Here is a 12,646-nt window from a genome sequence, read left to right on the forward strand (position 1 = left end):
TCCCCGCATCACTAGCTGAGGGATGCCTCTGGTAGCTGTCAGACTTTGTACCGTGGACTTCAGTTCTAGCTCTGTGAGCCCAATATTCAAGGTGATAGTTGGCCCACCTTGTCATCTATGCTTGTCTCACCAATTTGGCTATAGGGCTGCTGTTGGAGATTGTGTCAAAGGCTAAAATCAAGCAAACAACATCCAGTGCTCCCCCTTATCCACAGAGCCAGTTATTTCCTCGTAGAAGGCAATTGCATTAGTCAGGTACGATTTACCCATGTTAAAACAATGATAGCTGTTCCAAATTACTTTCGTGATCTTCATGTGCTTGGAAAAATACTTTGTGGGAGATTTGTTCCATAATTTTCCCAGGCCTGATGTGAAGCTTGATGATCTGTAGTTCCTCAGATTCTGTTTCTTGCCTTTCTTGAGGATGGATGGGGCATTTGCCTTTTCACAGCCATTGAGAACATCTTCAATCCTTTTCAAGAGTGATAGACCCGTGATAGACAGGTGTTGTGCCTATGTCTATCTGTTGCAGTACTCTAGTGAGGTGAGCTGTCTCACCACATCTCCATCATCTCAGAGATGCTATAGTATAGTTCTTACTGTGTATCGTCTTCTTCCCTCTCATTGCACCTCATGCTTCTCTTCACAGCATGACAACCCTTCCCCAACACACCTAACTTAAAACTCTTCACACTGTATTAGTGAACCTGTTGGTAGAGACATTCTTGCCCTGTTTTGGCAGCAGAATGTCATCCCTGTGCAGCAGTCCTTGTTCTTCAGAAAGGGTCCCATAGTCATAGAAGCTGGAGCTGTGTTTGTAGCACCAGCCGTGCAGCGTCGTGTTGACTGTGGGATGCATCCACTCCCACTTGAGCACTGAGCTCCCTCACTGAGAGGATTGAAAAGGTACCACCAGGGTTGTATACCCCTCACTGTTCTCTCAGGGCTGTCAGCCACACTTGATATGCTCAAGGTTGTTCTAGTGGTACTATTGGTGACCAGATGGATGAGCATTCAGGAAACAATGTTTAACGTATGGCTGTTTTGGACAAGAAAGAAAAAAGGAAAACAGCTCAGCAAATGAAGGTGTTAGCTTGTTTTCATGGAGCCTGTAAACAGAAGACAGAAGGAACCCGTGTCAGTGGGTATGTTGTAGCCACTGCTGTCTTTGATAGGAATCTTTCCTAGCAAAATGCAGTTATAAGAAGCCATGAAGAGCTGCATGAGTGGGAATTCAACATTCTCTGCTCAGGTTGTTTAACAAACAACAGGGAATGTGTCTGGTGTTTTCTGCCCATCCTCCCAGCACGTTATTGGCACTCACTAGCAGGTGTGGGAACAAACTGGTCAACCTGGAAGTGTTTGAATTATCTCTGATGAAGAGTTGGTGGCACAAAAGATAATAAATGTAAAAGTAACTATTTAAAGCCATGGACACATATAGAAACACAGCACTGTAACACCTGTTAGGCTATGTGCTCTTGAGAAGATCTCAGTCCTAGTTGAGGACTGAACCAAGGCTACAAATTGCGCAGTAGTCTGTACCTAGGGATGGAAAACCATGTATTTGTGCTGGAAAGACATAACAAAGTAAGAAAATACAGAACAGTTTAAATAATCACACATAAAAAAGAAGAGTAAGAAGTTGTAGGTCAGAAGTAGGAAGTAGTTGCTGCTTTACCTTTTTTTTCAGGGAAATTTTGGTCAAATATTACAAATGTTTGGTGGATATTAATGCAATAAAAGGCACTTGAAACATTCAATGTTTCTTAGGATTGCGCTGACACACTGTCTTGTGCTGTGGCCCTACTGCAGTAAGGTAGTGTTGGTGCCTCTGAGATCAGTGGTAAAAAGACCATGCTTTAGTGCAAAGAGATGTTTAGCATTCAGTGTTGATTTCTGCGTATGAACTAGAGCGAGCATTAGTAAGTATGGATGGATTACACTGTAGCAGGTAAGATTGGAAATGTGTAATCAATATTGTAGTCTGATAGCTGAGAGTCTTTCATCTGCAAACCCTCAACTGGCATCTTGATCATTTGGAATAAAAAGTAAAGCATATTCTGAAGTCTTCTAAGGAGCAAAGTTTAAATAAAATATTGCTAAATTTCTGTGCAATCAGCAAAAAAATAAGGGTATAGAAGGTTTTTGGAGACAAAAAGAGGGAAATAGGTTTAGCAAGTTGCTGCCTGGTATGGAATGAAAGGAAAAAAATGAGCTGCAAAGTCATCAAAAACACAGTTGTTAATTGAAAAGCTGACAGACCTGTAACTACAGCAGCGCTTCTGGCCGCCACTATAATAAATGTAACTGTACATTTAGAGTAATTTGCTAATTTGCCTAAGTAACACCCACAGACAGCAACATGACATAAATACATTAGTGGAAGCAACAACTATAACCAGCTCATACAGGTTCTTGGCTGCTAGATAGATGGATCAGATGAGCTGGAAAAGATTTACAAAACAGACCAGAAATCGAATTGTTAACAATAGTGCCACATACAGGATTTATTAAGGCCTGTAGATGCCTGTACATACTGTAGCATGTAACATGTTAAACTTTTCTCTGTGTGTGTGCACACGCTCAGAAAACTTGTAGAGATGGAGCAAGCGTCTGCAAAATGCAAAATGTTTCAGAAGCAAACATAACAAAATTTACATCTCAAGTAGTCTTTTAGGTAAATAACTGAATCTCCAACATTCAACACGTAATTATAAATATCTGCAAGGACTTTCTCTCAATAAATATTCTAAAGGCACATATATGTTGGGTCCACAGGAAAAACCGGAACCTGTGCAATCAATTTTTCTAATACTGGAGTTTAAAGTGTCTGAAACTTCTACTTCGGAGTTACCTAGATCTTTTCATTTGGCAAATAATGAGTTCAGCCATGTGACATCTTCTCTGGGTTAGCATTGTTCTCTGTCTTCTGTTTCCATAACTCTGAATCACACTGTGGTATTATAGCCTTAAGTCCTACTCATGCCAACTTTTGCAGCTCAGTATTGACCGGTGTTTTACATTCTCTTAAATATCCTGCCTCTAGGTTAGGCTTGGGGTAGTTGCTAAAGGTTTTTATGTTATCAACAATACATTTTTTTTAAATAAAACTCAACAAGATTGCTGCTATGCAAGGTGGGTCTCATTTTCAATAAAATACTTCTTTCTGCTCCCAGTCTCCTGTTCTAAATGTTTTCATCCTGATGCAGATTAGTAGTGCAGAAAGAAAGCTAATGATGCAACTTTCCACAGTTTCTGTCTTTATTTCCTCTCAGATATACTTAGAATTTTCTGTTGAGCTTTTTTGAGATGGGTGATGCCTGCTCTCAAGGGCAGAATCCAGTTGGGAATCCAATATGGAGTCAGGTGGAAACTTTCTGCTGCAGTGCTGCTCTCAGGAAGAATCTGTGTGTGGGCATATATGTTCTTGCCTTCAGCAGGAGGTTGTCGTAAGGTTTTTCACTAAATATGGGTTGTAAAATATTCTTGAATATGAGTCACTTTAAATTATAGCCCGTGGATCTAAGGAAGTCACTGAGAAAATGGAGCAGGAAAAAACATGGGATAGAGGCAAACTGCGAGACTTCTCTGTGGGATGTGGAGTTTTTCCAGCTAAATCCAGTCCCTGTCTTGCTTGATGGCTTGATCTAAATGTCAGGGAAAAGAGGACAGCAGACCTCTCTGGTTGACTCAAGTTCTGAACTTGTAAGCCTTCCGCAGCACAGGCTTATAAAGACCACAGCTCTGGGAGGAGAGAGCTGATGTTATTTTACGGCCAATCTTCTTTGAACCCTAATTTCTGTCAAAGAGTTATCATCGCTGTCACAGTAAGCGATACTTGCAGCACAAATGGCAATTAACTAGAAGCAAATAGTAGAACAGAAGTCTGCAGATGGGTTTTTAAGGTTGATGAGTTGAAAGTAGTTTCAACACATAAGCATGCTAAATCATAGTGTGCCCTGAAAAAGGTAGTAATGTCATTTACCTGAAATCACCATGAATTATAGTAACACATAGTAACTATGTACTCGATTGTTTCAAATATAAGAGCGGATCATAGTAAGCAATAATAGTTTGTGAGTCTGTTTTCTTTTACCAGGTTTTCCATAAAACAAGTAATTTGTTTGTTTCTCGCTGTTTTAGGTAGCCTGCCCTATGAATACAAGATTGTGATAGCAGGAAATCATGAACTGACCTTTGACCAGGAATTCATGGCTGACTTAATCAAGCAGGACTTTTACTATTTCCCCTCTGTCTCTAAGCTGAAGCCAGAGAGCTATGAAAATGTACAGTCTCTTCTAACAAACTGCATCTATCTTCAAGACTCTGAAGTGACGGTGAGAGGATTCAGAATATATGGCTCCCCTTGGTAAGCAGGTTTTTAAGCATACGTAAAAAAATACTGTTGATCGCTATCACATCAGCCATTTCTCACGCCTCAGCTATATTTGGATTGCTGTGTTAGGACGAGAAGTAATACTCGGTGTGATAAAGTTTTTATATCTTCTTGTAATGAATCATTCCTGTGACAAAATAATATACTATGGATATTGTTAACCAAATAATTATGGGAAAAAGTATGCTTTTTAAACTCTCAGCCAGGAGCAGTTCTCTAACATAGTCCATGTAGGGGATTTTTGTGTGATAAAATATGTTTTCTGTACTTAGTGAGTTTATGTAATTACAGGTTAGTTTTATTGCAAGGGTACATTCTTTTGACAATTTCCATCCTGCAGATAATATTTAAGGTTCATTAGTGTGTAGAGTAGTCATTTAGTTCAGCAAGCTTATTTCAGTTTTTGTTTAGATTTGTATCTTTAAATATCCCTCCGAATCCTATTTTCTTTTTATACAGTAATAGATTTCCTCAAGGTACAGTTCAGCTTCTAAACTAAAGCCAAGAAGTCAGTAGCAACTTAGTGTTTCATGGAGTTTGCTCTCCTGCATAGAGCGAACACTTAGAACTCCTTGATAGTATTGGAGACAGATGGGTTTTCCCTTCCTGACCTCCACCTTGGACCTCGTGTGCTGCTTCTGGGTCTCTGACTTATGTTACATTACTACTATGTTATTTCCACCAACAGGACTGTAAATTCAGTCTTTTATGAGCATTTCGTATACATATAAAATAAGTAAAAATTTATTTTAAAAGGCAAATTTTTAAGGGAATCTGTTATTTTTCCTCTTAAACTCACATCAGACTGGAATGTAGCAAACCACTTGTCAAACTTGATGCATATACCCCAATGTGAATTTTTAGTGTGAATAAACTGTGAAATCTCTTGGATTTTTTTTTTTTTAATGAAAATTGGCATTTTCCCATTTGGTTACTTGAGATGGGTATTAATTTTCTCTGAGCTTATCATTCTACATTTGTCTACACTAAATAACTTCCCTCTTAAATGCGTCCTTCTCTTTCTCCCTCTTAGATCTGCAGATCTTTCTGGGCTTTTATCGACATACCCACCTGCTGTGTTGTAGTTCGTCTTCCTCTTGTGTCTGTGTATTAAATCAATGTACAATTTGCTTCTTTTTCCAAATTATTAGGGAAGATATTAGATGGTATCAGTCCCAATATTAACTTCTGAGAAATGCCACTTGGCATCTCTTCCCAGTTTGATGTTCAACTGTAAATACTGTAATTATGCTCTGTTTACAATATGTCTGGCAACTTCCTATCTTCATTGCAATATCTGTAACCAGGCACCATATTTCCAATGTCAGTTTTAATTTTCCAGGCAGTAAAGTACCAAAAGTCTCATTAAAGTCTAGATAAATTAAATGAAAGCAAAACACTATCTATGAAGTAACACTAAGTAGAGTCTAAGGAAACCATTTGAACTTTCTGTGTATGATTAGATCCATAAAAATCTGTTGAGAAAACTTTTGTCCATTCACTAAACCATAAATAATTTTTCTGTAAAATCAGAGCTGCTGCATTCCCTGTGCATGCTAATCCTGTCATTTTGCACAAGTTGTCTAATCTATTTGGGGTGACCCGTTCTTCATGAAAAAGATTGCTTTCCATCTTTTATACATCCACAGGTTATATCTAAACTTCCACACTCCGCATTTCACAGTGTTGCTAACTCATCTCCCACCCCCTTATGGTCCTAGAAGATGAGTGTTGTAAGGTCCTTTGCTTACTCCATATGAGAGAAGGTCTCAAAAGTCTTCCAGCCAAACTGTTTTTCTTTTCTTGTTATTATGCAATACTGAATGAAGTCTCCATGCTGATTGATGTCATGTCCAGCGGAAACAGCAACAACAACAATAATAGTGATAATAGGTCACCCTTTGTTAGTCTCTCAGAACGACAGATGCATAAGTAACAAAATCACATCAGCCAGCCCACCAGCCAGAAAACTTAGGAGGAGAAACAGCTATTTTGTGTGGGTTAAACTAGCTGCCTGTTAGATTGAAAGCTGTAGTACAAGTCTGTGCCTACTGATCACTGATGTTCTTTAGCATTTCTTTTTGTGTCTATACTTCATTCACCCTGAAAAGAGAGGTTTGTCAAAGCTGCTCTGGGGCATCTGGGATTCTTTCTGCGCTATAGTAATGTAATCTCTAAAAAAATACAGAACTTGGTGAACATTACATGGTGAATCTGTTTTTGCCCTTGCATCATGAAGCCAGTCCTTTAGAAAATACTTACAAACCTAGTCAAGACTTCAAAATTTAGAGTTCTTTAAGATCTCAGAACTCAGTGAGAATGCTCAATTTCATACAGTTGCTTATTTATTATCCTAAAATAATTTTATTTTCCATCCCTGAAAATATGCATCTAGCTTTTTGAATGGTCCCAATTACAGTTTATTTGTTGTCTATACATGACTATTTAAGGAGGTGAGCTATCTAGAAATTAAAAGACTGGGGCCTGAGATCCTGCCTTTCCATTTCTGGTTACAGGCTTGACATGTTCTGTCTCATTTCACCCTTTGTAACATAAGTGCAAGCTAGAGATATCCCTCCTTTATAAAACAGGTTGCAAATCAATAGTTGCAAAGTACTTTGAGAACGCTGGAGTAAGGTCTGAGTGATTGCCAACCAGCATTAACTTGGTGTGTTTACCAGTAGCCATCTGCATTTTTATATATGGCCTGTATGTCATTAGATGGTACTTCTGCTTAAGATGTTTCAGTTGCAAAATAAACAGTGCAACCTTGATTGATTTGCGTAACATGCCGGTCTCTAAGACCTTTTAAATATGTACCATTTTGTGTGTGGTTAAATATTTTAATAGCACTTGGGTATTTTGACCTCTATTGTTATCTAAAACTCAGTGGTTATTTTTAATTGCACAGAAGAAATGGGACACTGTTTTGTCTCAGAAACCAATGCTTTTAACTCTCCTGGGCTCCAAGGGCAAGATTTCGTGCTCCACATTGAGCCTCTACTCACTAACAAACATTTAACTGCTTTAGATGTTAATTATGCCAATATTATCATCAAGCTGGGAGAAGCCATTTTGAAATGCAAGCTGCAACGCACGAAAACTGCTGTCGGGGAATTAGTATTTACAACACCAGTGTCTTGGACCACAGAATATCCATACAGATCATGAGGGAGAGGAGCATAAAAACTCACTTTGTAAAAAAAATGTGGGAATACCAAGGTGTTAAACGTGTCCAGATCAATCTTGAATTTTAAGGGTGGCTATGTTTGGCCTAGAGGGATGAAGCTTTTGACAGTGCATCATACAGTGTTAGTTGTCAGGTGGGGATGAACTTCAATCAGGTTGAAACATGCTCCCTTCTAGTGTAGCCCAACTGGGTTTTTGTCCCATAAAAAGCTTGGACACCATGGGGTTTTTTTCCTAAAAAGCTAAGCTCAGGAAGGTGCATTCTGGTTTCATCAGGATATGAGATTTTGATTCCTCAATAGCATTTATTACAAATTGGAAAGATTCTAACTGGAAAGTACTTTTAAACGTGCTAATGTATTCTGGACTGCTATGAGAAAAGTCAGATAGAATAGCCCAAATATTTTAATATAATAATTCTATAAAATGTATTTTTGACTGCTAAGCCTTCCCAAAGATGAAGCCATTTTCCAGAGGGATTTAGTATATTTTTTTGGTAATGTACAAAATCATAAAATAGAAGTAAAAATTCAGCAAGCAGGAACATCAGAAAGGTGGCTGAGTATCCATCCTTAGATATTTTCAAGATGGCCAGACAGTCGTGGCTGATGAGATCTAGTGGTGGCAAGTGGTAGGTTGGAATAAAGATTTCCAAAGGTCCATTTTGAGCAAGATTTTTTTGATTCTGTCAGTCCCACTATGGAACTAGAGCTAGGTGTCAGTGTTGACAACTGAAATAAACAGGTATCAACAAAGTCCTTGTAATTAGTAGCTTTGCTGTTGATATCAAGCTCGTGGCAAACAGTAAGTGGTCCTGACAGGTGATTTGGAAGTCAGGAAGCTGAGATAATAGTGGAAATTTGAATTTGGATTTGAAGCAGAAGTGTCATCGGACTATTCTCTCTGGGATGATGTCATTCATGGAACCATATTAATAACTGATTAGTGAGTGTTTTTCACTGAGATTTTTCAGCCTTTTATTATCATTCATTAGCCCCACAATATGTTAGAACTTTGCAGGTAAGAGTTTTAATGTTAGCTACAGCTGGAATTAAGATAGACTATACAATCCACATGTGCATCTGCACTACTAAAGGTTTTAATTGCACAATAAGACACTGTATTGCACAGAAAAGCCTGATGCGTTCAATGCACAGATCTGCTGTGCTTGCTGAATGAGCCAGCTATATATTATTCCTTTTAAAGCCATTATTCAGAATTGCTCTGTAAAAATAAATGCCTATAAAGGTGCACATACATTTTTGTATCAATGTGAGAACACCCTTCTGAGGTTCATACTTCCATGTGTGATGCTGGGTGTTGCTGCATCTGCTTCTCTGCTGCACAAGGTTCCAGTAATGGACTCTGCTCTACTACATGTTTCATTTATGCTAAGTTTTTTACAACTCAGTAAGTAGCTTGACTCACCGTTCTCCTGTTGCATGCAGTGACTAATGTGTTAATACCCGAAGATTAATGAATTGACCTCTGATCTATAATCAGTTGGTGTCTGTAAAAGGTTGCACTGGCTGTTTGCCCAATGTCCAATATTGGACCCCTACCTCAAATTATAGAAAAGGTGTGCATCAGCAGGAGAACATATGTGCTGTGCATGTGCTCTGATCTTGTGGAAAATGGCAGGAATTCCAGTGACATTTTGTATTAAAAGGTGGATTATTGTGCATCAAATGGCAGGGTAAGAGTACACATTTACTTCACATATGAAAAGAGATGCAAGTGGCAGAAGGAAAACATCTTCGTGGACACTGAATTTCCCTAATGCTTCTAAGCAGCTGTACACAACTGTAGGAGAGACTTCAGTCCTGCTGCTCTGAAATGGACATATAAGGTGACTCAAAAGCATTTTATTTTGTTTAGTGGTTTTTTTGTTTTTCCACAATATGAGGAAGGAAGGGACAATCAAAGCCTTCTTGTGAAAAGTATGATAATTTCATTATTCTAAATGACATATTGTCTTGGATAGCTGAAAGAAGCCCTTTAGGATGAGATTGCCTCCAGACTCATTACCCAGAGAGTGGAATTTTGCTTGGCTTTGATTATCTGGAAGGATCTAGTCCTGTGAAACAGAACCACATTTTTCTTTTTACAGAGTTACAGTTTTTTCTAGTGTCTATGTATGCTCATTTCCTCCTTCATTCTTTTGTTGTAGGCATTCTGGATTTTCAGAAACTTTCATTTCCCAGTCAAGAAGGGGAGAGCAAAGATTAACATCGGCCTAGAAAGATATTTGTGACCATTTGTTGGGAACTGACAGGAGTCTGGGCTGGACTTAGGGGTTTTGTAGCTTTTTCCCTATGGAACATCGATTGGATGTGACCCTCGCATGTTTATACACGGGTCAACAACTCTCATACAACATTAGTTTTCAGATAATGGGAACCAAGTGAAGAAAGCTAGTGGTGTGTATGTGGGGAGGTTTTTTTTTCCATTCAAGAGTGGTTTTACTGAGCTTAGCATTTGGGGTCAGGGCCATTCAGTGAGCTCAGGCTATGTCAGAGAAGATGGCCAAACTCCTTCCAGTGTAAAAGACATAAATCTCTAGCTTGCATTAGTGAGTATCAACCTTCAGCTCAGCAGCCTTGACAGGGAAAGCTGTTCTCCAAGTCATCATCTGACTTTGGTGTGAGGGCTGGAAATTTGTCCACCGTGTTGGCCCTTTTCTTGGTGCACTGCAGCTGACTGTGCTATTCCAATACATAGCTGAGTTTCTTTACTCAGGCTGTATGGCCCAGTGTGACTAGTAATGCTTAGCTATAGGTATCTAACATCTGATTTGTTTTCTGTTTTGTTATTTTATCACAAAAGCTTTGTTGTACTCCTTCTTAGATGTTTTCCATGTGTGTGTGCATGTGTGCACACATATGCACTTTGGCTAGAAAAACTGATAACTTTCCTGTGTAATTGGAGTAGTTTCAAAGAGGATATAAAGGACAAAATGAAGCAGACTTGTTTTTGTTCCACCCTGACTCCAGGCCACCCATACCCTAGGTCTCCGTTTCATTGCCTTCGTCTTCCATCTTCTGAAGAACAGCTGTAATAGTATCTTTCATTCCTCACTGAACTCAGTTTCCATCAGTAAAATAATGTAGCAAAGATTTATAGATTCATTTCATGAGAGGAACACGCTTTCATTTTGACAGTGATGAATCATCTAATGTTTACGTTCCCAGACCTTGTACAAATCTTTACAGTCATTGAGGTGAACATCAATTAAAATGAAACTGCATTAAAATAAAATATTGACTTCATTTAACATAATATACCTCCCAAGTTAGGAGTGTGGCTTCTAGACAGAGTAACAGCAGCAGTGCAAAATGTTACATTGTAGGTTTCATTCCCTATAAAATTCACAGAAAATAATAACTTCTGCCTCAAAATGACCACTCTGATTCTTAGTTCTTATGTCCCTTTCAAAACTGCAGAAAGCTTGTTCAGTACCTTATAAATGACTAAAATATTTAGGGAGCCAAAAATTTGTGTTATTGACAAAATCATACTAGAAGTTTAAAATAGCTGATCTTCCTGTGTTCTTTCTGCACTCATCACTTGCTCAGAAGATAAAAATAAAAATACTTCAAGTGCTATCCCTTCTGTATTGTTTTCTAAAGCAATAAAATAGCACTCTAAAATTCTTGTAAACAGATTAAGTAGAGCTTCAGAAGTTTTGGGGAGAAGTTTGGCATCTAAGCCTAAGTGATGTGGCTACATTACTGTGGTTAGAATGCTGATGATGAATGATGAAGATTTCAGGCATTCATTAAAAGTTAGGTAAGCTGTGACAGATGTATAGGAAAAAGAAACGTGTTTAGAAGAGAGAAAGCAAAATTAATCATGCTGTTAAAATATATTAATTAACAGTCTGAGGCACATAGATACAAGTTTAATTGTATTTGAATAGAATGCTGGAGTGGTGCTTTTATTTCCTCTTCCATACTTACCAGAAACCATTTTCCATCTTGGAAAACGCTGTTTCTAAAAACACTTAACATTACAATACACTGTAGTTAAGTTTGCAGCATATGAAAGATAATAAGAATGTTTTTTCCTGCAAAATGATTTTTGATCTATTAAATTCAGCTGTTCAGGGAAAGCAGTGAGGAGAAATGTAAGATACTGAACTTATGAAGTGTGAAAAATTTTCCAGCAGTAGCAAGTGAGGCTTAAGAGTGCATTCTGACTGTTTTAACATCGGAAACAGATCAGACGATTGTTCTTCTCCTAATTTTTTGGTTTTTTGTTTGTTTTACTAAAGGTACTTTGCTACAATTTGTACATTTCACATGATAAACATATCTTTGAAAGTGGGGTTTCTTCATGACTTGGAAATACAGGAATTGTGAGTTCCGTTCAGTAGACAGTAGGTATACAGATGCTATTGCTTATGTGAGCAATCGTACTGAATTGGGAAGAGGTCCTTTCAGTGAACATTGCAGTACAAATTAAGTGACTGAAGTGAATTTGCAGGAATCATTAGCATTGCTGACAAAAGATGTGTATGGTCAAAATAAAAGATTCTTGGACTCCGAATGAATTTTCTATACTGTGTTGAAGGAACATAGTTGTTATTAACTAATTAAACTCTACAATGGATATGTAAGTGAAATATAAGGTAGACTTACCTACACATATTGTAGCCCATAAATATCATCAAAATCAGAGCAATGTGATAAATTCTAGTTATGTGATCCTGAGAAATACTATTTTTCTGTTTCCCACATGATTTTTTAAAAATTCACAGCAGTTTAGAATGTATGTATATTTTTTTCTTTTCTGGTTAAAGAAATTTCAGAAAGTGTTTTCTCTCAAATAAAATTTCTTCTCAACATTGCCCAGGGCTGAAGAGTCTGGGACAGTTCAATCCTAGAATAGTCACAATAGAGGAAAACCAATAAGTGAAACACCTTTACATGCTGCTTATGTGTACATAGAATCATAGAATGGTAGGGATTGGAAGGGACCTTTAGAGATCATCTAGTCCAGCACCCCTGCAGAAGCAGGTCCACCTAGATCGGGTCACATAGGAACATATCCAAGCAG

General features: G+C 38.1%; 1 protein-coding gene across 1 annotated transcript in view; it reads left to right on the plus strand.

Moving 5' to 3' along the window:
• Positions 1 to 12,646, plus strand: part of MPPED1 (metallophosphoesterase domain containing 1) — a 65,884-nt gene that overhangs the window by 31,184 nt on the left and 22,054 nt on the right. The window contains exon 4 of the mRNA XM_061988785.1: positions 4,147 to 4,372. Within this exon, the coding sequence (XP_061844769.1) occupies positions 4,147 to 4,372 (226 nt within the window). The remainder of the gene's footprint in view (positions 1 to 4,146; positions 4,373 to 12,646) is intronic.

Source organism: Colius striatus, chromosome 1 (assembly GCF_028858725.1).
Source record: "Colius striatus isolate bColStr4 chromosome 1, bColStr4.1.hap1, whole genome shotgun sequence".
Lineage (NCBI taxonomy): Eukaryota > Metazoa > Chordata > Aves > Coliiformes > Coliidae > Colius > Colius striatus.